Source organism: Dermochelys coriacea, chromosome 3 (genome assembly GCF_009764565.3).
Source record: "Dermochelys coriacea isolate rDerCor1 chromosome 3, rDerCor1.pri.v4, whole genome shotgun sequence".
Classification (NCBI taxonomy): Eukaryota; Metazoa; Chordata; order Testudines; family Dermochelyidae; genus Dermochelys; species Dermochelys coriacea.
Window position 1 is genome coordinate 121,019,977 of NC_050070.1, and position 24,669 is coordinate 121,044,645.

Genomic DNA, 24,669 nt, shown 5'->3' on the forward strand with positions numbered 1-24,669 from the left:
AGGTACTCGAGTAATGAAAATCCTTTCTTCACTTCAGTGGAGTTAAAATAGTTCATGTATGTCTCGCATCCACCCAACAGCAAAGGGGGAGAATTTGCAAATAACTGATGCTTTGGTACAGTAAAAGACACCAGTGTTTATTCTCCCTGAGTCTTTTCTTTTAATACTCAAAGCATTTATTAACGTTGTTTTGTTTATTTGGTTTAATTTTTATGCAATATTCCCTTGAAAAGTTTAAACAAAATATTTGGTCTGATTTTCATCCCTTCCCATTAGATTGTTACCTCACATACGTACACACTGCCCACATTTGGGATAGCGCTGAGGATAACAGAGCTGTTTTTCTTCATTTGATGGATAGTTTGACCTCAGCCATGGCATAGTTTCTGAGGGTGAAGTGATGGTATTCAAAGCTCTACTCGCTTGGGATGCCAAAATGAGAGGCCGGTCATGTCAGATTGTTCAGATTCACTCACTCATAGGCTCTAAGATGAGAAGGGGCCATTATGATCTTCTGGTCTGAACTCCTGCATAGATCACAGGCATTAGACTTCCATGCAGCACATACTAGAGTGCAACTAGAAATTCTATTTTAGAAATACATTCAGTTCTTCAGCATTGTCCTTCCTTTCTTATATGCTTTGATCAGAAATGAATAGTTAACAACATTGCCATTGAAATAGTCATAGCTGGGCTGCAGTATTATGCCCAATTGAGATTATTATTAACAACACTGCACAGGCTCTTGCATTTGAAAACTCATTCTTATTCCCCTTGCAGCTGGAGTATCTGTCAAAAAATCTCCATCCGATGGTTCCATCTCCTCAGGAGGTCACTCCCTGTGCTCCATCTTGCAGACGGCAAAGCTTCTCCCAGGGGCGCCTCAGCAACCAGTGAGTCCCTCAGCACCACTGTGCCACACAATTAACTAAAAAAGGGGACCAGGTGCTATTAGAGTCTGAACGCACTAGCCAGCAGATGTGATTTAAGTAGTAGTGCTGAGCAAAGCAGTAAGGATACAGTCACCCTGTAATTACCCAGGATCAGTAACTGGGGAGCATAATCAGAACAGTATGTGTTAGGCAAGTGTGTATATGTACAATATAGACACGGGAGACTCACTTTAATAAATAATGGCCGCCTCACAAACGTGAAAATGAATAAACTACAGCTATTTAACAGATTTCCCCCTTTGAACTTGTCAGCTTTGCCTGCCTGCTACATTCTAGATTTAGTTACTTTAGCTCTCTGCCAGTGGCTCTTTTCAATGCTAAATCCCAATATTCAGCATCCTCTAGACCAGTGTTTCTCAATGACTGGTCCATGGACTGGGCCGTCCCTGAGATCTCCCTGACACAGTTTAGGAAGGCAGCCAGCTGGTCACTGTATAAGAAGGTTGAGAGAGACTGCTCTAGACAGGCCCCAGGATCCATCTAAATCAGCCTATAGAGTGGCCGTGCCATAGCTCCTTGGCGTCCTTCCCCCATTTCCAGAGGGATATTATCTGCATAAAGCTCCCGGGTCTTACAGTAGGGATTCTGCACAGGTCTGAGTTGGAACTACAGAGTTGAAACAACCATGCTCTAGTATTTGGCTACAGGGACAGTAGGCCCACAATCATTTGATACTAAGGGCAGATCTACACTGGAAGCACTACCTCAGCGCCACTGTACCACATATGGTGAAGATGTGCTATGCCAATGGGAGAGCGCTCTCCATCAGCATAATGACTTCCATCTCCATGAGAGGTGGAAGCTATGTCGGCCAGAGAGTGTCTCCTGCCGACATAGCTTTGGTGTGGACAACACTCAGGTCTCTGTAACTTGCATTGCTTGGGGGGAGGGGTGGTGTCTTTTTCTCACTCCTGCGTGGCATAATTCGATCAACTTAGCCTGAGGGCAGGTCCTCCAACCCTAACCCTAAAACTTATGTCTACATTTAAACTGCTACAGTGGCAGAGCCGCAGCTGCACTGCTGTAGTGCTTCAGTGTAGCCACTCCCTGCAGCGACAGGAGAGGCTCCATGGACGTAGCGCTGTCTACACTAGTAGGTAGGTCGGCTTAACTGTGCCACTCAGGTTGGTGGGTATTTCACGCCCCTGAGCAATGGAGCTGGGTCAACCCAGCTTTTTTGTATAGGCCTGGCCTAAGATTGAGAGGGTTGAAGGCTGTCCTGTGCTCTTATGTCAGCCTCTGCTTTGATGGCCCTGTCTAGTGCAGAGCGTATACATGAAGTGCACATGAGAGACCAGCACGCCATAGGTGGCACCTTCAATGGAGAGGCCCAGAGCGGAATAGACTTGAGGATTAGACTCTCCTTCCTCATAGAGGACCCCTTACTAGACAAGAGGAGGCACATTAGTGGGATCCTGTGGGGATCTTTGCAGTGCTGTTCCCTGTGCTGTACTTTCAGACTTGGCTCGGGCTTTGACTGGGGGCACCTTTATGGAAAGAAAAGTTACACACAAATGCTGTGAAATATTCCCTCTCCCCCCGTCAGACGAGAGACCGGTAATGAGATCAAGTGTGGCAGCTACAGCCAGTAGCAAAGATATGATAGCTGCCAAAGAAAAATTAAAAACAAGCCATTTTCAAATATAGTAGATTGTTAAATGGCAGCCAGTGCAGTTCTGGGGAGACAGGTGCATGAATCACTGGAAGTGATTACAGCGTACAGCCTGTGAGTTAAAGGGTTTCACAGGAAAAGCCTTTTCCTTCGGAATTACTCCCTCACCTACTCTTTTCCCCTTTTATTGTTGTAAGCCTAAAGCCCGGACTGGAATAAGTAGCCTTATAACGTCAAGCAGATCAAAACCACCACAGCTCAGGAAGCAGCGGAAGCTATTAGATGGCTGATGGAAGCAAAAGGCGGTAAGCAGAGCTTTCCAGTGAATTTTAAAATCTCCCAATAAAGAAAATGTAGGTTAATTTCATCCTCCCTGACCATAACCTAAATAAGACATGTATTCCTTAAAACGCTTATATTAAACTTAATACTGCCTTGTGGGGTCCTGCAAGATTTTCTTTGAATGTTTTCCATCAGCTTGGATACCATAGCCTTTTTGTTCAAGATTACTTAATTTCTGTCTTTTAAAGGGCCCCCATCAAAGTCAGGTCGTATTTTAAAATATGTCCTTGCAGTTCCTGTTACTAAGAACATCATAGATTATGGTACGCAGCTGTACTCTGAGAAAGATAGATGTCACCTACTTCTCAACATACCTGTTCCCTCTGTGACTCCAGAGGGTAGCTGCTTGCTTTAGTAACAACAATGTTCACTTCCTCAGATAGCAGGGTGCAGCCCTACACAGCACCAGTAGAGTGAGCTGGATTCTATTCAGGCTCACACATCAGCAAACAGAATTGTTAACTAAATACAAGTGCAGAGTCTGTATGTTGATAGAAAAGGAGTACTTTGGGCACCTTAGAGACTAACAAATTTATTAGAGCATAAGCTTTCGTGAGCTACAGCCGATGCATCTGATGCATCCGATGAAGTGAGCTGTAGCTCACAGAAAGCTTATGGTCTAATAAATTTGTTAGTCTCTAAGGTGCCACAAGTACTCTTTTCTTTTTGCGCAATACAGACTAAACACGGCTGCTACTCTGAAACCTTTGTTTATTGTTGATGAAGCATGACCAGAAACATTCAGCTTTACTCTCACATCCAGCCCGAGTTTATAGGCTGGCAATTAGAAAAAAAAATATTTTTCATTCATAAACTGAGCAAATGTAATCTGGAATCATTGAGAGAATAACCCTGGAATGCCATTTTATATTTCTCTTCAGAGCCCATTTGCACATTAAAGGAGAAAAGAATGGGTGAAACCAAGTTTACTTTGCACTAGTTTATTACTGTTTACTTTTTTATATTTCACTTGGCTTGGCTAAGAAACTAGGCTGGTCTGTTTCATTTAGGATTCTCATGCTCTAGTAACACCTAGCTCGTCTACAGCACTTTTCATCCATAGAACCTAAAGTGGCTTTACAAAGGAGATCAGTATCATCATCCCTATTTTACATATGGGGAAACTGAGGCTGGAGAGGTCATCCAGCAGGCCAGTGGCAGAGTTTGGAATTTAACCCATCTCTCGAGTCCCCTCCATTGACCTATCACCTAGGTCAACACTAGCACAATTCTTCTAACCCAACACAGAAGCAATGCTGGCAAGGAGTATAACGAATATGCAATGACTAGTTTCATAAAATTAAAGACATTCTAATGATAGGTTTTGGGTGAAATTCTATATTTATTTCCAAAACCTTCATCTTCATCCTGAACACTGTTCCTGTAAGGTAATGGGCAAAGCATTTGGAAAACAAGACCACAAAGGAAAGAGACCTTTGAGCTACACTTCAGACAGATTCAAACAATGGTTGTTTTTGCATTTCAGGAACACAAGAGGATGCTCTGAGCTTGCTCCAGTAAGAACCCAAACATTCACCCAGCCTGACTCCCTTCCCAGCATCACAAAGTCAGCATCGTTTCAAGGGTCACAATCAGGACCAATGCTCGTGCCCCATCGCCCTCCACCCAAAGTTCCGACCGTAAAGAAGCCGGTGCCCCAGCAAAGAACTGGAGTCAAATCAGAAAATGTAAGATAGCCACAGCAGAACACATCCAGCTATTCATTTTGCATAGTGTGTTTTAGCAGAGGGGGCAAGTTGTTAAAGAATTCACATGAAGTTCTATCAACTGGCTCAAGCATCTGTTTGAGCTCTTCTGTCCTGGAAGTGTCTTTGCATATAGCAGTCAGTGTGGCCTGTATGCACAGTAAATGAACATCAAGTAGAGGAAATCATTATTCCCCATTTTGACAAAGTTATCAGTAACTTAGTTATCCATATTCAGCTCTTTAACTTACCGCTGTGATGGTCCATCCTCCTAGTGGTTTTTGCTCTCCTCTGAACTCCTATCTTGGCTACATGTTTCTGAATTGTCCAGAACTGAACACAATATTCCAGATATTCTCTCACCAAATCTGCCTCTAATGCATCCTAAACTTGAGATAATTCATTGTGAACTTGAATCTGGTTTGGTGACTACTCTCAACCTGAAGTTTCTTTCTGCATTTTTGCTCTACTGGTCATGCTACATCACCACAGTGTAGGTTTCCTTCAGTAAGATCAGAAGGAAACAGTCTGCTAAAATGCTGAGAATTTAGCTTCCTGGGCAAATGCAGAAATTCCATTTTAATTGTTCTTACCTCCATCCAAAGCCCTTAGTTCAAATTGAAGTCAAAAGTTGATTGTAAATTGTTTTTTAGATTTTTTTTAAAAATATTTACTTAGGACAACATTTGTTGATTTTTAGAGGGAAAAAACCAAAATCCCCAAAGTCCATCCAACCAGTTTTGTTCATCTCTGCTAACAATTGTCCCTTCTGAACCAAGAGTCTGTAGGTCAGGCTTTGAACCAAAATAATGTATTTATGAAGTTACAAATCACAAAGTTGGTTCATTAGAGTCACCAGAGCTCTTGTTGCCAACTACACTACTCTAGCATGTGTCATTTAAACAGCACTTATTAACACGAACAAAACATATCTGAAAACTCACAGGAGCAATGGCCTGCCACAACCAATAAATAGTAAAACAAGGTCTCCAGGGAGGCAGGAGCCCAGTGGTTAGGGTTCTAGCCAGACACTTGGCTCTCCCACAAACTCTGTGTGACCTTGGGCAAGTCACATAGCCTCAGTTCCCCAGCTGTCAGATGGGGATAGTAGTGCTTGCCTACCTCACAGTAGTGTTGTAAGGATAAATACATCAAAGATTGCGGTGCTCATATAGTACAATACAGTAATGCAGGCTATATAAGTACCATAGATATGCCCTTTCATATTCTTCCTCTGTGACCACCTTTGCTAGACAGCTGTTCTCTGAAGGTTAGTCTTTAGGGTCTCCATCCTACGTCACTCTGAAAGGGCACTTACTATATCCCCTCAGGCAGTTTGCACAGCCTTCCATTGAGCAGGAAAAAGGAGGAAAAAAAAAAAAGGAAAAAAGTAAACCAAACAGCCCCACTCCTTCACAGACACACTTATCACAAGTATATTATAAAGAGCAGTCTGTTTCCCTATATTTAACTCACGCCCATCATCCATGTATTCCTGAAAGATCTCAAAATAGAAAGGCTGCAGTTATTGAACAGTATAGGATCTGAAAGTTCATATATTAGTTTGTCCACAGTAGACTCTGAGTATGTGTCTGCACTAGAGGGGTGTAAATTCTAGCACACATTAGCATATAGTACACTAATTGTCCCATGTGACCCAGCTAGCGCACAGTAAAAGTTCCCTAGTGAGTGCTGACATAGGGGACTACATTAACACACACTGGGGAACTTCTAGTGTGCACCAGCAGGGTCCATACGGGCCAGTTACTGCACAACAACCTGCCACATTAAAATCACACCCTTCTGGCGCAGACTAATGTACAATGTAGAGAAGTCCTAATGTGATGATGTCCCCCATCTGGAAGTGAGTTTAGAAGTGAGCTCAGTACCTCAAAAAAAACCCTTCCACCTCTTCCTTCCCCCCCCCCCACCCAAAAAGAGAAAGCATTTAGTCACATACAGGAGATTTAACAACATTGATCTCTAGATATAAATGAAAGGGGGATTGCCCTGTATTCAATGTAAGATGCATTTTCTGAGCATATAAGAGACTGGGTTTGCATCCTTTTATACTAAGGGAAACTAGCCAGGAGTTCATGTGGTTTCACTCAGAAGTACTGAGATAGGAGATCGGGAATAATAGTTACATCACGCTAATTAGCTAGCACTAATTTAATCTGGGCCCAAAATACATTGATCTAGGACTCTTTGAGCAAGTGCGCTCAGTTAGTGATCACGGGCCATGCAGTTTAAGCATATGGGCTAAAATCCAACAGGAATGTCCTTTTCCTTCCCTTACCAGGGAGGGAGGAATCCATATGGCCAGGACTTTATAATGGCAGGGATGGTGACCACAATGGCACTAGTAACGTAACACCACCTTAAAAAACAAATGCAATTTCACTTTTTTTTTTCCCCAGTTAACCCTTCTGCTTAGACAAGGTTCTTTTAAGAGGAATACAAGGCATTAAGGAAGAAAGCAAAATTCCACATTATGGTACAAATGCTGGCCACAGTAAGACACGAATGCACTTTTTGGGGTAGCTGAAGCTAATTGTCCTTCAGCCTCATGTATCACAAGGCACACAAGCCTAATGCCCCATTAATGCAATCCCTGTCACGCCTTATCATTTCAATATTATACAGCAGCAGGAAAATGCAACAGTAAAAGAACTCCTCAGAATTGTGGTGTCTGGAGATTTGGCCCCACGCATAATTCTAATGTGGAAAGGAAAATGGTCACAAAAGGATGGGGTTTTTTTTGTTTTTTGTTTTGTTTTTTTTTTTTTTTAACACAGGGGGTGAAGGGCAGGGCTGATTTAAAGCTGTTACTCTCATGCCTTCACTTTCCACTTCCCTCGTCTCATTCAGTGATTCCACCACTTCTTTCAATAATGCACTCAACACAATTCACACCCTCTTTATCCCACCTATTGTTTGAGGCGTTTTCCCATCTGGAGGGCAGAGCTAGTGCAGCAGCTGAGTCTGAATCTAAAACACCGCTCGACTCGTATTTTCTTTTGTTCCCCTCTCTGTCTGTATGTCTGGAAGAGCAGCTTGACCAGCAGCCCGTCCGCTTTCACATTGGATTGTCAGAGTCCTGCCTTGAAACCAAAGCCACTACCAGTCCCACTAGGATCACCCCCATCCTAAGCCAAGAACAACGCCACCTGGGAAAGCTCCTGAGGAGAAGCAACAGCAGCTGCAGCGACAGGCAGCCGCCCATCGCAGGCATTTCAGAGGAAAGTGCGGTGGCCCTGCAGAACTCCTTTGCCCCAAAGGTTCCACCACGAAGGAAGAAGTCTGCTCCTGCTGCCCTTCACCAGCAGGTGCTTCAGAGCAGTAACAGTCTGCTTCTTAGTGGCTTAACTTTCAATTCCAACAACAACAGTCCTTCTGAGTACAACCTTACGACACAGGACTCTGACATCGTCCCCCTTTCTCCCAGAGACTCTGATCTTTCAGCTCCAACATCCACTGTCAGCCCAGACAGCAGTGGCACTAAGCACTTGACACCAACTGCTTTGGACTTTTTGCTGACCTTCAAGGCCCTCCTACCCCAGACATCCAGCAGCACAGCTGTTAGCCACCAATTCACTAACAGAGAGTGCCAATCTCTTGGACCTGGACACAGATGTTTCCTTTCCTTTTTCCACACCAGCAACAACTAGCCCAACACACGCTCCGAGAAATTGAAACTCCCAGGCCAAAAGATTTCAGTCACTGGGTTACATTTAGTGATGATGAAGACAAAGGTACATTACAGAGGGAGTCAGCAAACTGCTGGTCTTAGAGCAAAACAAAAATACCTGGATGGACACAAATGCTAACTTAGAGTTGTGAGATTTTTTTTCTTCCTTGATTTTTTCTTTTTTCCCCTACAGAAATCTAATTACAATACAAGGTAAAAATCTGCTTTAAATACAGAGTTGTATAAGTGTGGCAAGGCCACATTTTATTTTTGTGTTTAAAAAAAATTCTAGTATGATCTGGGGGCAAAATACAAGACATCAGGCAATACGTACAACTTGCAAAAAAAATCTTTAGTCTAAATTATTTCCCTTTTTCTAATCCATCTGAAAAATAAGTGATATTTCAGGTACAGAGAGTATTCTTTAAAAGTATGTAATGATGTATGAAGAAAAGAAAAGTTTATAGGTATAATTTATATTTCAAACAATTTTTAACATTTAAAATAAAGACTTGTCTATATGGTAAAATTTACCAGCAGAACTACAGCAGTATAATTATACTACTACACTAATTCTGAGGGAATAGTGTTCCCATGGGGAATTATCCTGGAATAACTTTAGCAGTATAATTACACCACTATAATTCTGCTGGTAAATATGCTGTAGACAAATCCTATGCTGCATCTCTTTCATGTGATTTACAATTGCAGCTGCTGTAATCTCCTGGTATTAGCCTGGAGTCTAAATTCCTCAATCCTTGGCCATTATTGTTAAGAGGCATGTAGGATGTTATGGATGAGGTTCTCTCTATTTTGTTGAACATGAGATTTGTTTTTAATCTCAACCATGCAACTGCACACTGATATTATGATGGGCCCCTTATCAGCGTGAGTGATACTAATAATGATACACTTACAAAAATTATTCTAGAAACTCATGTTTTCTTTCAATGCATCCTCTCCTTTACGTTCAAATTTAACTGATTCTGTTCTGGTCAACGCAACCTAATGCTAAATGGCTTGCTAGCCAGTTAAAAGGCACATGGACGACTGTCTATAACTTTGGAAGGGACAGTGCAGGCAACCTGCTAGTAAACATTCCAATTGTCTGTGTACTGTATGTATAGTCATGATAGACTCCTGTGGAAGTACACATGATGTTTGACCACTACTCCCACCTTTGCTCCCCTCAGTTTCTTTGCAAGGAAACATGTTCATGCTTAGCTACTAATGAAATAATAAATGCAAATGAGCAAAGGCTGTCTATGCATTTACATGAATGCTACACTGGTCTGGCAGTACTCATCATGAGCAAGGGTAGCAGAATCTAGCCCTAGAGTGGAAAGGTGGTTTACTAAATTTCTGCCCACTGATGATAAAGGTGTGTGCTGGCCCCTGGAGAGTGAACAGGTGCACCTTCCTTATTCACCTGGGCTGAACACTTGTTACCAGTTTAGCAGGTGTAAAGCACTTTATGCCATTTGGAAGTGATCCTGTAGCACCTACAGCAGGGAGACAGGCACATCTGAGAAACAGTGTGACCGTACCATTTGTCAAGAATTATATTCCATGAAGAAAATGGTAAAGGGAGATGGTTAACTTTTTATTTAAGGGAGCTACTAAGGAAAGGAAACCAGAAAATAAGGCAAGGAGCAAAGTTAGAAGTGGAATGCTCTGTGCAGACTTGTCTCCCCAGATAATGGCAGATTATTGAGGCAATGAGTAGAATTAAAGGACATCAAGATTTCAGTGGGAGGGAGAGGATGGGGGTAGCAAAAAAACCTTTAAGAAAATGCTTTTACTTATATGCAACTGTTTTGTAAAAGACAGGCTATAAAATAATTCCATGAGCATGAAAGAGTTTTGTCCAAACTAAATACAGAATTTGCCATGGTCCTCTGCTTGTTTGAAGGAAAATACTAATATGACAGTGATGGATGCTGTGTAACAGCACAGAGCAGTATAACTGGGCTGCAGCTATACCACAGTGCATCTGAGATTAGGGTAACTAAAAATGCACTCAGCTTTAGCTTATTCTATACAAGTCTTTGCAAACACTTGAAGGGTTTAATGCCTAAATGTACAATATCATGGTCCATGTTTCAGAAATAATAGTCCGGGGAAAGCATCTTGAACAGGGACCTTCCCTGGATACTCTTCCAACAAATAGTCCTGCAACTGCTGCTTTACTTTCCTCCTCATATTTACGTAGTGCTCTGGTAGGGCATCATAAGCTACAGGACCAATGTTTCTAGTGGAACTACAGTGCAGTTAACATACAGTTCTCACAAAATGCTACAGCTGATGTCATCATTGCAAAGTCACCTCTGCATTTGCCAACCACTTTAGCATTTCATAGAGTCATAGAATCATAGAATATCAGGGTTGGAAGGGACCCCAGAAGGTCATCTAGTCCAACCCCCTGCTCAAAGCAGGACCAAGTCCCAGTTAAATCATCCTAGCCAGGGCTTTGTCAAGCCTGACCTTAAAAACCTCTAAGGAAGGAGATTCTACCACCTCCCTAGGTAACGCATTCCAGTGTTTCACCACCCTCTTAGTGAAAAAGTTTTTCCTAATATCCAATCTAAACCTCCCCCATTGCAACTTGAGACCATTACTCCTCGTTCTGTCATCTGCTACCATTGAGAACAGTCTAGAGCCATCCTCTTTGAAACCCCCTTTCAGGTAGTTGAAAGCAGCTATCAATCCCCCCTCATTCTTCTCTTCTGCAGACTAAACAATCCCAGCTCCTCAGCCTCTCCTCGTAAGTCATGTGCTCTAGACCCCTAATCATTTTTGTTGCCCTTCGCTGTACTCTTTCCAATTTATCCACATCCTTCTTGTAGTGTGGGGCCCAAAACTGGACACAGTACTCCAGATGAGGCCTCACCAGTGTCGAATAGAGGGGAACGATCACGTCCCTCGATCTGCTCGCTATGCCCCTACTTATACATCCCAAAATGCCATTGACCTTCTTGGCAACAAGGGCACACTGCTGACTCATATCCAGCTTCTCGTCCACTGTCACCCCTCGGTCCTTTTCCGCAGAACTGCTGCCGAGCCATTCGGTCCCTAGTCTGTAGCGGTGCATTGGATTCTTCCATCCTAAGTGCAGGACCCTGCACTTATCCTTATTGAACCTCATTAGATTTCTTTTGGCCCAATCTTCCAATTTGTCTAGGTCCTTCTGTATCCTATCCCTCCCCTCCAGCGTATCTACCACTCCTCCCAGTTTAGTATCATCCGCAAATTTGCTGAGAGTGCAATCCACACCATCCTCCAGATCATTTATGAAGATATTGAACAAAACGGGCCCCAGGACCGACCCCTGGGGCACTCCACTTGACACCGGCTGCCAACTAGACATGGAGCCATTGATCACTACCCGTTGAGCCCGACAATCTAGCCAGCTTTCTACCCACCTTATAGTGCATTCATCCAGCCCATACTCCTTAACTTGCTGACAAGAATGCTGTGGGAGACCGTGTCAAAAGCTTTGCTAAAGTCAAGAAACAATACATCCACTGCTTTCCCTTCATCCACAGAACCAGTAATCTCATCATAAAAGGCGATTAGATTAGTCAGGCATGACCTTCCCTTGGTGAATCCATGCTGACTGTTCCTGATCACTTTCCTCTCCTCTAAGTGCTTCAGGATTGATTCTTCGAGGACCTGCTCCATGATTTTTCCAGGGACATTTATGCTTCTCAACCCAAGATTTAGCTAAAGGGAAGATAGCCTTGATTTCAAATGAGGCTTTTTAGTGTGCGCTAGCTACACATTACCTGTGCTAAATTTATGAAGCATTTACATGGTCTATGGAAAGCAGGCAATTAAAAGTTATTACATGCATGTTTCAGTTCAGGCTCAATAACTTATAAATGGAATGAAGCCCCTTTTTGGATAGATAATTACTAAAATGATGCTAACTTTTTAAAGCAAATGTGGAAAATCCAGGGTCTTTATTTAAACTAGACCTTTTTTGTGCTTAAATTGTAAATAATGTCAATTAAATGTCTTTTCTACAAATCTTTAATTGGCTTAATTCTCTTCTCAGTTGCCTAGGTTATTTGGGACATCAGCCAAGTTCAGTTCTATTACTATCCAGCCTCGCTCAAGCCGTCTCATCTCTACTGCTGAATTCTAAGCAAAAAAGACATTCTGTATAAAAGTAATGCTGCCTTTATATCTAAGCTCTTCGCTCTCTGCACATTTCTTAGTAGTAAAGAAGCTAGAGATAGTTTTAAAGTGTTCAGTTCCACAAAGGTGAGCCACTCTGAAAGAGGCTGGCCAGTTAGTTCCCTGGCCCATCACAACCCCCTGGGCTCCTTTAGAAAAAAAAAAAAGCAGCAACAGTGGCTATTTATGGACATAGTTCCCCATAAATCATTAAGGGCTGTAAAAAATAAAGTATGTTTAGTACCGTATCCAACATTCTGTGCAACAAAGAATTTAACAGCCCTGGGATAGCTAATTTATGTTAATGAAAGAGTTAACAGGAAAGCCAATTAAAGTGGATTTATACATGTCAACTACAACTTGTTTAATTACTCCACTTTACTAAGTGGCCTTCAGCACTAACTATATCTTTTGTCAGTGTAAGCAAGTGGTGACCCATGTATTAAAATGAGAATCCCTCCAGCAAACAGGCTTCATACAATCAGTGACTGCATATACTATTCTAGCAAAACAAATCAAGGAGAAGGAACAGGTTGATTGAAAAGGTGGATGATGAACTTGACATGGCAACTAACCTGGTTCTCAGATGATCCCCGAACAAGCCAATCATCGAGGTAAGGGAAAAACATGGACCCCATTCTTCCTTAAACAGGCTGCCACCACTGCCACACATTTAGTGAGCACATGAGGAGCTGTTGAGCGGCCAAAGAGGAGAACCATATACTATATGGTTATATATATACACACACACCATATAATAATGGCAGCCCCTTATGACAAAACTAAGGAATTTCCTGTGGCTGGGGAGCACCACCACATGGAAGTATGAATCCAAAAAATCAAGGGCAACAAACGAACCTTGTGATCTAGGGAGGGGAGGATCAATGCTACGATAACCACACAGAATCTTGCTTGATGAATTTGTTGCGCGAATGAAGGTCCAGTAGAGGTCTCAGCCCTCCCTTTGGCTCGGGGATCAGAAAGTAGCAGAAGTAAAAACCCACCCTTGAAACTGTAGAGATCCTTTCTCTATAATGCACAGAGCCCAAACTTCCTGGAGGTGCATAGCTGCATGAGATTGGTCACTGAAAAAAGATGAGTCAGGAGAATGAGAAGGGACAGAACAGAATTGGATCAAATATCCCAGTCCCACAGTACTTAAGACCCACTTCTCTAAGATTTATCACCTCCCAAGACCTGAGGAAGTGACATAGTCTGTCCCCAAAATGGGCAGGGATGGAAAGATCGCTTCTGTTTGCATCCCTGCCCTCAAAGAAGTCAAAGGGTTGCTTTCCTACAGTGGGTTGAGTGGAAGACAATTGCTTAGAGAATTAGCCTACTTCTTTTGAGATTTCTGTCTCCTTCTGAAGGGGTCATACTGTCTTGGAGGATAGAAGGGCTACTCTAGTCCCGATTGGCTAGTCTTCTCTGGAGCGAGGCAGCAGAGTACATTTTCCTCCCTAACAAGTCCAATCTCTTTAGCTCTTTTTACTTCAGGGTCAAGTTAAATTTCCCAAGGCCCTGGGTGTGAGAACAACATTTGGATGGTATGTAGTATTGTTTATCTAGATGTTTAGCTGCCAGGGCTAGCCAGGCTGGGGTCAGCCACAAAGCTTTCACTGGCTGTAACAAGGCATAATTAATAGGGAGGGCAGTCCTTCCTGAAGCTGTTGCCTGAAGAACATCCAGCAATTTATGCATTTTTTTTTTCTTGCGCCAGTTCAGTTTGTACACTCAGAGTTGAAGCTAAACTCTGCAGCGAGTCCTGATAGGACTTAAAATCTGCTGCGTGGGGAGAAAAGGAACCTGGGACGACTGAGTCATTCAGAGAGGGCAAGGACGGAACTGCTGGAGCCCATGGCATCTCTTCAGGGAGAGGCAGATCCTCTGGAAGACTGCTCCAGTAGAGGTGGCACGAGAGGACAGATGCCCTTCAGCATCTGTAACAGAAGCTACCCTTAAGGCTGTTCCATCTAGGAGATCTCCCCTTGGATTGGGTTGGGGATTCAAAGTCCAGAAGGGACCACTGTGACCATCCAAGTCTGATCTCTTGCGTAACACAGGCCACAGGATTTCCCTGAATTAATGCGTTTGAATTTGAGCAGATCTTTGGGGAAAAAAGAAACATATTAGTATTTATTTAAAGGTTTCCCCAGTGATGGAAAATCAACCACAACCCTTGGGACATTAGTCCAATGGATAATCACCCTCACTGTTAAAAACTTCAAGTCTGAATTTACCTAACTTCAACTTCCAGTTATTGTTATACCTGAGTCTGCTTAATCAAAGAGCTCTCTATCAAATTTCTGCTTCCTATGTGGGTACTTAGACTGTAGTAATCTCTTAACCTTCTCTTTGATAAGCGAGAGTGAATTCTTTCACTACATGGAATATTTTCCAATCCTTTAATCATGTATAGCTTCCAAGGCCAGAACGGACCATTGTGATCATCTAGTCTGACCTCCTGCTTATGGAACTCAGGACACAGAACATTTTCAAAATATTTCTTAGAGCAGATCTTTTAGAAAAACATCCAAGCTTGGTTTAAAACTAATCACTGATGGAGAATGCACCATGATCGTTGGTCAGTTGTTCCAATGGTAAATTGTTCACTGTTAAACGTTTTGTACCTTATTTGCAGTCTAAAGTGATCCAGCTTCAACGTTCAGCTTTTGGATCGTGTTATACTGTTCTCTGATAGACTGAAGAGCCCATTATTAAATATTTGTTCCTCCGTATTTATAGACACCCCTAGGACCATGCAAGTGGGATGCATCCCACATGTACTGGCTAGCTATTGCAAGAAAGAGTCTGGCATAGGAGGTCAAAACTATGCAGGCCAAGATGACCTGTCCTTGCTGTATGTGAGGCTGTGATCTTGGTGCTGCTACTTTTTCTCTGCTGGGCATTTAGAGGAGTTACAGGACTTCTTTTGTCAAGGTGGACATGAGCTGGAAGGTTTCTTCTTGGAGTTGGAGGAACCCTCTGAACAGTCCATGGGCACTGGTAGTGTTCAACCCGGTGTGGCTAGGGAATAGACCTATTAATCCACAGTGCAATGGGAGAAGAGCAACATTGGTACTGGGGTTAGAACCATCATAACTGAAAAATCCTCCCAAGAAGTAGAGGGCCTCACCAAGGGGGCCAGTACTGGGAAATCTTCCATTATTGGTGCCAAAGAGCACAACAGAGTTGGTGTGGACTCCAAGGGGTACCTGAGTACCGAAGACTTGAGAGCCGAAGTAAGGGATGTAGACAGTGCTGAGGACAAGGGGCATATTGGTACTGGCTCTACAGCCAACTGCACCAAGGAAGGCACCTGCTTTTTCATTGGTACCAAGGCCATTGATGGTAGCAACCTCAGCCCCAAAGCTGTAGAAGTTAAGAGGCCTGGAAGAGCCCACAGTGCCAATAATGTGCCCACCTCTCAAGTTGAATAAGTAACTGTGAAATTCTTAACTAAATGTAAAGAAGAATCATAATGGCATAAAACAAATAGCTCCATCTAAACTAGATAAACAATCCAAATTGCTACCTCAGAATGTGACCTGGAAACATGTTTAAAGACTCATCTAGGGAGAGATTCGCTCCAAACTTGCATCAAAATGAAGCATTTTTGTAGAAGGAAGAGGAATCATGAGGTAGTCAGCAAGTGGTTAACAATATTTGCTAACTATCCACAGATCTGCAGCTACATTACCATCAGTTGGAAAGCGTAGTAGGTTTGTTGGGTAAAGGACACAGGTGAGTCCTGCTGAAAACTATGGTCACTATTTTGGATTGGCATGCAATATGGTAATATCACTACATTCCATTTAGCAGATTATTCAAGTTTAATATTTTTTTCAAGAGATATAGTACAATTTTTAAAAAAAAAACCACATTTTGTTACTATCTCCAAAACAAAAAGTTACTGTATAACCCACATATTTTAAAAGTTACACATTAATACATTTGTTAATTGCAAAAAATTAAAAGTTGCTTCAAGAATTCTGTTACTGTAGCTCATACAGACAGATTTATTGTACAAGGCATTACAAAAGACTGGTTGATACGACTCCCTCTTAGCCAAAAAAAAAAAAGTCTCTCTACTCAAAAATGGTTTGCATCACCCTATTTGCATGTTTTGCAATGCAAAGTTCTCAGCTTATCTAAAAACTTATGTATCCCAAGCAATTCCATACATCCTGTTCCACCTGGATAAACAGGGTTCTCCTATATTTGCATTTTGAGGTTTGAGCACAGCAGAAGTAGGATAAACAGTTTCTAAAAATTACTATAGTCCCAAACTACATTTTCTGAAACACTGGCAGCCAAAATTCTTACATGGGGTTTGATCCAAAAGAAAGCATGCCTGGCCTTTGGTACTGCTCTGGGTTCTGTATTTCCCAGCACTGGTCATCCTACATGAGACTGCTCTAGGGCGGGACTAGTAGGGGTGGTCTCAGTATTCTAAACCACCACCAATACCCTCATACTAATACAAGCTACTATGGGACTTCTGAGCTTCATATCATCTTGTGCTTTTTACCATCATCGTTGTACAATCATCTTGAAGTCCCAAAACAGTCTCCAGTCTCCTCTATCATCATCAACAGAGGTCTTAGTTGATAAATGGCTAGCTAGGAAAATCCAGGACTATTAAGGCGATTTGCTTGGGCAACAGTGTGGGCCAGACGGCCTATCAGAGGATTCTGTGGCTGTGGACTTCAACATTTCTTGGCCACTTGATCAGTATTAGTCCTTTGCTAAATCAAGCCCATAACTAAGTTGCTCTTAATTAGGTTTGGAATCATTTAAGGCTTTAAGAAATGTGGCTGAACACTGCTACCCTTGTTCTACAAAATATTTCTCTCTCTCATCAATGCTGTTAATCAGGTCATCCTGGGCTTTGGCAAAAAAAAAAAAAAAAAAAAAATACAATGAAACACTCCACATAATTATTTAAGAAATTGTTGCTGTTTTTCCTCCATGTACAGCAATAAGTTCACAAATATAAAATGCTATCATGGACCCCTGGGAGCTCCTTTAATGTTTTCTGCCTTAGCATTAGCCTTACCCCCTCCCCTGCAAATTCCAAAGTCTCATATCATAGCCACCATCTTTCTCATGAAGGACTACGCAAGTTTCCCCTCTATCTGAGCCTCATCATCATTCCTAAATCAGCTGAGAGCTTCCTATTGAGCAACAGGCACCACTCCCGCCAAAAATTAAGTGTGTTGCCTTTTCAGCACTCCCAAAGTAGGCAGCAAGAAATCAGCACAAAGGTCCCCTACCCAGATCTTGTGTATGGCAGAGCAGAGAATTAGGTCAAAAAAGTCTCACACTAGGGTTCTTTTTCTATGATTTTGAAGCCCAAGCTGACAGAATTAAAATGGAACAGCACAAGAATTTATTTATCTTTTTGATTAAAACTAATTTAAACTGCCACTGTCTCCTTTACATAGGATACCATACCAGAGATCAATAGATTAGGTGATGCTTCTCTTTCTCACACAGCACTCTGTTTCCTGCATTTGTTATGAATTGATGCCAACTGGTAAAAAGTGAATTAAACTAGAGGAATGTCTGGGCCTCTTAAACAGAAAGACAAGCAGCATAAACTGGTCCATCAATCAAAACAATATCTTGAATTATTCACATGTGTTCTTACTAGGGTTCAAACTCCCAAACATGGATAGCAGATGTGTACTCTGAGACAGCCATTTGTTTCCCTATGCTATTATAGAAAAAGATCATCATCTGAGTTTATTGTTTTTGGTCCTTAGTGTACCATATGTACATTCATCTCAAATCATAGCAACCTTTCTTGGCTAAGAAGTGAACCACGGGACACCCTTCATAGCCCATCCATGCTGCTCCAGAAGAGTAGCTCCAGGATACCTGAAGCCTTTCCTCCACTGCATTCCCATTGCCTACTGGTCAAATCAGAGGAATTACATATATGTATAATCAATAAGTCAAAGTGAATCACAGCAGACTTCCACCTTTTATTGCCAGATTTCTGGGTCTGTGGTTGAGTTTGTATATATTTTGAATGCATTTCAGATATAGTCAATGTAGATTTCCAAGTAGAAGATGTATTCAAAGCCACTTGGACAGCTGATTTTATTATTAATATCATGTCTGTAGTTCTGGAGGCCTGCCAACAGTTTCAGTGGAAAGACTTTGTTGCATTACACTAAATGGGAGAGAGAAGCAAGCAAGGATGGTCAAGACTCAACTTCCCAGTTCTCTTGCTAAAGCATCTTGAATAAACTTTACAGTATATTGGTAAAGGAAAGTATCTTTTTTCTTTGGCTTGCAAATATTCAGATGATTAACCTCTACTGGAATTAGGTCTCCTATGCCTAAATCTGGAGGAGGGAGAAAAAAAAATGTAGATTAAGAAAAAGCTCTTGCATTAACAATTAAAGTCACCCAAAACCAACCCCTCCATAGCTGCTATTTATTCATTTTGTCTTAAACTAGGTTGTTTTTAAATGTGCTGAAAGCATCATCAACACAATGACATAGTGCATAAGTAGATGCAGCTTTAGACTGATTCTACAAAGGGATCCACTTGGGCAGACCCTTAGACCCAGCAGAGTTCTACTGACTTCAATGGGATTCCACAAATCTGTAAGTGTCTGCCCATATGGATCCCTTTGCAGGATCAGGGCTTTAGAAAACATCTTCCTTCCCATATAATTTTCCCTTATTGATTTAGGCATCAGCACCCAGCTTATTCAATAAGGAGAACATTACAAACATATGCTTTGTCTACTGAACACATCATTTAACGTCAAAGATTGAAATCCTGCCTATTAAACTCAATGGGAGTTTAATGTCATTGGATTTAATCCAGGCCCTACTGAAGTCAAATTATCTGCATTTTGAAAAAGTCTAAAAGACTGCAGAAGATTTTAACTCATAATTAAATTCATCCATAATTAAATGAACTCCTCTTTTATAAAAACTGTGATTTTAGAGTTTTTAAAACTGGGCTGGATTGGACATCAAACATGGACTACAATATAAAGAGTTTCCCCAAGAAAGGGAAAACCCATCACTTAAGTGTATAATATAGGTGCTCTACTCCCAGCAAATTTAGTTACACTGCGACAAGTCATGGTGTTTAGGTATTCTTTATAGCTAATCCTGATCACTTTAGTGAAAGTTCTAGTTAAGGTTATGCCGAGTCTTCTATTCTAGTCCCATGTGCATACGTTAACAACTTTCTGAGCAATTCTTTGTTTTGCCTGAAGTTTTCCATATTTGGTCATCCAAAAGGATGCTATAGTAGTGTAGTGGGTTTGTATGAGAGATTGAGCATTGAACCAAAAGGAAACATTAGCCATGTGAACACCATGACATCTCTACTGTAAGAGCTTGAGTGCAGTGATCTCCCACCTTTAAAATAAGGAGAGGACCCTGTTAGATGCATAAGAACAACCTTTGCCACACTGCTCTACAAGTAATATGCTCAGATATGCACTGCGTTCTCACTTATTTCAATAGGAGGTTTACATGTTTGTACTTGGAAATGTGCCCAAGGTCAAAATCTGGTCAAAAGTTTAAACAAAAGGAATCATCAATGGTTTTTCATACAATATCCCCTATTTATCTATCTTTCCAGATATTTCTGTTACAGTATCTGCATTATCTATCCCCCTACATCAATATGTGAAAAAAAATAGCTAATTGACATACTTGCTGAGTCCACAGGTACCACATGAAGTTTTACCATGCTACCTATATGCGTTGGTAAGGTTTCTGCAAAACTCAAGACTGGAAATTTCTTATCCTTGGCAAATGAAAGAAAGTCATCATTCAGTTCTTTAAGGGCAGGAGAATCTGAAGAAAAAGAAATACAGTATATTGTGTAAATTGTGTCAACTCATTTTCAGAAAATAAATATTTATCTGCAATATTTTATCTCGTAAGAAATGTTTTGGCAAAATTATAACAACTCCAGTAAAAACAGCAGCATATCCATCACAAGACCCTGTTTTCAGGGGTTTGACAGCAGCCTAGAATATGCCACGCTAACTTTGTCATTTAATCCTACCTGGCCGGGGATTTGATTACAAGGTATGCTACAGAGGAGTCATATACTGCACTATTACATTTCTGAACAGCTGAGACTATTCTTCTGTAAACTTGCCCACAGCTTTATCCTCTTCTACAAAAAGTTAAGTACAGCAGTTATTCTGTCAATTTAACTGACAGCCTTAGAAAGATAAAAAAGGGTTTTTTCTGTTTTTATCTTGCATTTTCAGATGGGAGTGATAAAAATCATAAACTGAAACTCCTATGCTAAGTGGCTACAAAGTGAGCATACCTGTGCTGAGTTCCTTAACCTCCACAGAAGGAAAGAGAAGATATTTAGCATTCATTGAGTATTCAGCCAGCTGGGAGCCATGGTGAGGTACACTATAAAATATAATTCCTCGGGTGTTGTTTACAATTTTATCCATTTCTGGGTTCTTGGAAGCACCCACCAACATCTTTTTAACTAGAAGACCTGGCAACAAAAATATTAATTTATGCAGGGAACTAAATAATTGTGAGAATAATGTTCATATTACAATACATAAAAATCAGATCATCATATTCTTTCCTCAACTAATTAGGTCTACTCTTCTACTTAGAAAAATATGTTAAAGCAGAAAACTATAATGAGGCAGGAAATGTAAACTGTTACTTTTTGGTGTCAAATCCAAAATTCCAAACTTACTTGGTTTCATTTAAACAGTGATGTTCACTAAAGAGCCAACATGGAGACAATTTAACCTACAGCTTCCCAATTACATGACCTTCCTTACAATCTCAGCTAAATCATTAATTCATTCTGTGCCCTTCCCCAACATAGTACAAGAAATAACAATATAGTTTATTAATAAATTGGTTATGCAATGCAGTATAATTAATAAAGTAAAACATCAGTTTTATATTTTCAGACCACGTTTTGCAAACTTTTGGGTTCGATCTGAACCGTGGTTGTTCAGGCTAATTTAGCTACTCATTTTAAAGCATAATGGCAGATAATACATCGCTGATCTGTACAGCATAAGCAAAGTACTTACCCCCCATGCTATGTGATACCCATACCAGAGGTCTGTCTCCAACACCAGCAGCTCTAAGCTTGTTAAGAAGCTCATTGCTCCTATAAGCAATAGATTTCCTGCAGAAGAAAGAAATGCACGGCAGAAGGCAAACATATTAAAGGGCAATCTTATGCTGGCGTGGAGTTTCAGTACGTCGGTATTATGAAAAGGGAATTAGGTAGATAACTCATGTTGGACCTGATCATGCAAGTTACTGAACACAGTCAGCTATTATCATCTTCACTGTGAATTGAGGACACCAAACACCTTGTAGGACTGGGCCCACTAGGAACAACAGGAGCTCAGGGACAGAGATAATGAACATTTTCTAGAAGCACAGGAGTTTTCCTTTAGTTTTGGCATTTAGAATTAGCTTTAAATGTCTCATTATGCTTTGGGATTTTAAACAGCTTGGTTTCCATATAAAAATATTTTTCTTTTCAAAGCATCAGAGTGTAATGAATTCTATTCTCTTGTGAAGCAAACAGGGTCTGACAAGCAAATACTTCGCTAAATTGCGCTTAAAGTATGGAGCAATGCATCGACATTGCTAAAGCTGAAACCTGGGTTCTGAACAAATAAGTCTGTGATCTACCTATAATTTCTAAAATAATACATATTGATACTTTGTTCTTCTATTACACTTTCTAGCCAATAATCTCATAGTTAAAAAAATGGTAAAGCATAATCTTCTCCATTTTGAAGATGGAGAAGTTGAGGTACAGAAAAGGTAGACGACTTGCCAAAGGTCAACAAGTCTGTAGCAGAGCAAGACCATCTACTGATTCCCAGTCCGATGCTTTAAACCATATCACCTCCCTTCCTCATAGCAGAAGGAAAGTTGAGCATAGAGGACCACAGGACAAAATTAAGAACTCTGAGAATTAAATGAGCAGCAGAAATATCAGGATACTGTGATACTACAGTGCAAAGATCTAAACAGCCACATTTAAAAAGCCTTATACAATCAATTCTCAGAATGGATGTTAAAGATCACTCTGCTATAGTACCTGTGAAAAGAGATTCAAATGCGTCTTTTCAACTGAACTAAATCTTTAAGACAGTTGCAGGGATTTGCTCCTTCTGAGAATCAAGTCCAAAATGGCATGTGGGATTTCACAGCTACATGGGGACTAACTGTTGTCCCACACGTCCATGACACTTTAAATGACAGCACTATAAGCTCACTTTTAAAAGGTCAGCTAGCATATCTATGAATAATAATGCAAGGCTTATAAAATTCTACTGCTGCATCTTTCTTGATACTCATAAGAAATCCTCCTTCATAGCTTTCCTTTTTCAGCATCCATATGGAACTGCAAAATGACCAAATACAGTATGCTCAAGTGATCTTTATTCTGAGGACAAAAATTACTATAATACTTGTTGTAAATATATTTTTTTCTCTTTCTAACTCCTTTCCACTTCCATAACCCTGGTTGGACACAGTAAGAAACAGAGGTACCTGTCTAAACGGATTTTTGCTGTTATTAAATGGTATTGTTTTGTTTCAACTAATTTCAAAGAAATAGGTGAGATTGTTATTGTTTCCCTAATGGAGTGGATTACATATGCTTCCTTTATTGGAATAATTGTATCAATTTGCTAAATACCAAGAAATAGAAGGAGCAAGGAGTGGGAAGAAAAACCAATAAGAATTGTGCCCCCTAATTTTCTATACTGTGATGAAAGTTTTCCCCTACTATGCAATATAAATCCTTTGGGCCCTGATCCTGTAAACACTTAATTTTAAGCACACAAGTAGTCCCCTAGGCATATCTTTGAGACTACTCGCCTGCTTCAAATTGAGCTCATGCATAAATATTTGTAGGATTGAGACCTATGGACTCATCCAAAGTCCATTAAAGTCAATGGAGAAACTCCTGTTGACTTCAATGGGCTTTGGAATATACCCCTAGTCTGTACTACTAATTTTTCTTTTAGAAAACCCTGTTGAGTTGGAGGTGCTGTTCAAATGAGACGTATAACAGAAATCCTCATCACTTGTGGTCAATAAAGATCCCACAACACTTTTGGCAAACATGTTGACAAATGACAAATACCAACTTGAGTTTCATCTGAATGTGGTCTCTCTTACTTCCTGTCCAAAACTATTATACAGCCACTATATTTTATCTGCCACAGAATTGTATCTCTCTCTTTTCAGGGACTTATAACTCTTGAATAAAAATGATCTCCAGGCCAAAATGAGGCATATAAAGTCTTAATCGGAAGATTGTTTTGTTGTGCATTTGGAGAATTGTTTGAAGTTAAGAAATCCCTCACCCCACAAATAATCTATTCAGGCCAGTCTCTAGAGTTCTTCACACATTTCTCCTTAATGCAAAGCTGAATGAACCACAAGAATTTAGAGAGACACCACAAGCACCTACCCAGGCAGTACGAAAATCAAGTGTGCAAACTGTTGCTGAGGAATAGATGGTAAGAGGTTTCTCCAAACCCAAATCTCCTCCACAGCAGCACATGACAGGAAAAATAAGATCACCTGCTCCTGACTGTAAGATCCTATATGTTAATTGTATAGATTTTTCTCTCCTTCCCAAATTACATGCACTTCATTTGTTACCTGTAGTCCTCAATAGGGCACTTTGTTTTCCAGTCACTCAGGTGGGTGTCATACTCCACAGATACAATTCTAAGCGAAGGACAGTCTGAGGCTAGCCATGTCTAAATTAAATGCAAAATCAAAACAAAGGAGCATACTTGAATTTACACTAAACCAGTTGGTTCTCAGACATCAAAATCAAGACCAGCAATCTGCTGTAAGATTGATAGTTAATTAGCAGAAAAATAAAACACCGCTATTAAATGTAAAGTGCAGTTGTGGACAGAAAACTGACAAATGTCAAAATGATACCCTTCTGAAAATATTTGGTGCTGGTGTTCCTTTATGTCCTAGCTACTTACTTTAAACGACAAAACAGTTTTTACTACTGTTAGCACATCACAAAGCCACCGAAACAATAGGAGAGTGAGCTGGATTCTGTTTTGACTCATGCATTATTGACAAAAGAGAGTCCACTAAATTCTGATTGCAGAAACAATTATTATTGATAATGATTTAACAGGCAACTTG

General features: G+C 40.8%; 2 protein-coding genes across 15 annotated transcripts in view; one reads left to right on the forward strand and one right to left on the reverse strand.

The window, feature by feature from the left end:
- The window catches only part of SYNJ2 (synaptojanin 2), a 102,620-nt gene extending 94,128 nt beyond the window's left edge, over nucleotides 1-8,492 (forward strand). The window contains 6 exon segments of the mRNA XM_038397867.2: nucleotides 781-893; nucleotides 2,763-2,784; nucleotides 2,787-2,870; nucleotides 4,394-4,414; nucleotides 4,417-4,595; nucleotides 7,670-8,492. Coding sequence (XP_038253795.2) covers nucleotides 781-893; nucleotides 2,763-2,784; nucleotides 2,787-2,870; nucleotides 4,394-4,414; nucleotides 4,417-4,595; nucleotides 7,670-8,284 — 1,034 coding nt within the window. The 3' untranslated portion in view covers nucleotides 8,285-8,492.
- Nucleotides 8,493-12,005: 3,513 nt separating this feature from the next.
- The window catches only part of SERAC1 (serine active site containing 1), a 58,397-nt gene continuing 45,733 nt past the window's right edge, over nucleotides 12,006-24,669 (reverse strand). For 9 of the 14 annotated variants that reach the window (XM_043512244.1, XM_038397870.2, XM_038397871.2 and 6 more), the window contains 5 exons: nucleotides 24,160-24,260; nucleotides 21,552-21,649; nucleotides 20,807-20,989; nucleotides 20,176-20,319; nucleotides 17,853-18,839 (listed from right to left, as the gene is read on the reverse strand). In XM_043512244.1, coding sequence (XP_043368179.1) covers nucleotides 18,703-18,839; nucleotides 20,176-20,319; nucleotides 20,807-20,989; nucleotides 21,552-21,649; nucleotides 24,160-24,260 — 663 coding nt within the window. In that variant the 3' untranslated portion in view covers nucleotides 17,853-18,702. Of the gene's footprint in view, nucleotides 12,448-13,341; nucleotides 13,569-17,852; nucleotides 18,840-20,175; nucleotides 20,337-20,806; nucleotides 20,990-21,551; nucleotides 21,650-24,159; nucleotides 24,261-24,669 lie in introns of those variants that run through there. The other 5 variants (XM_038397874.2, XM_038397875.2, XM_043512246.1 and 2 more) reach the window with 3 other exon arrangements.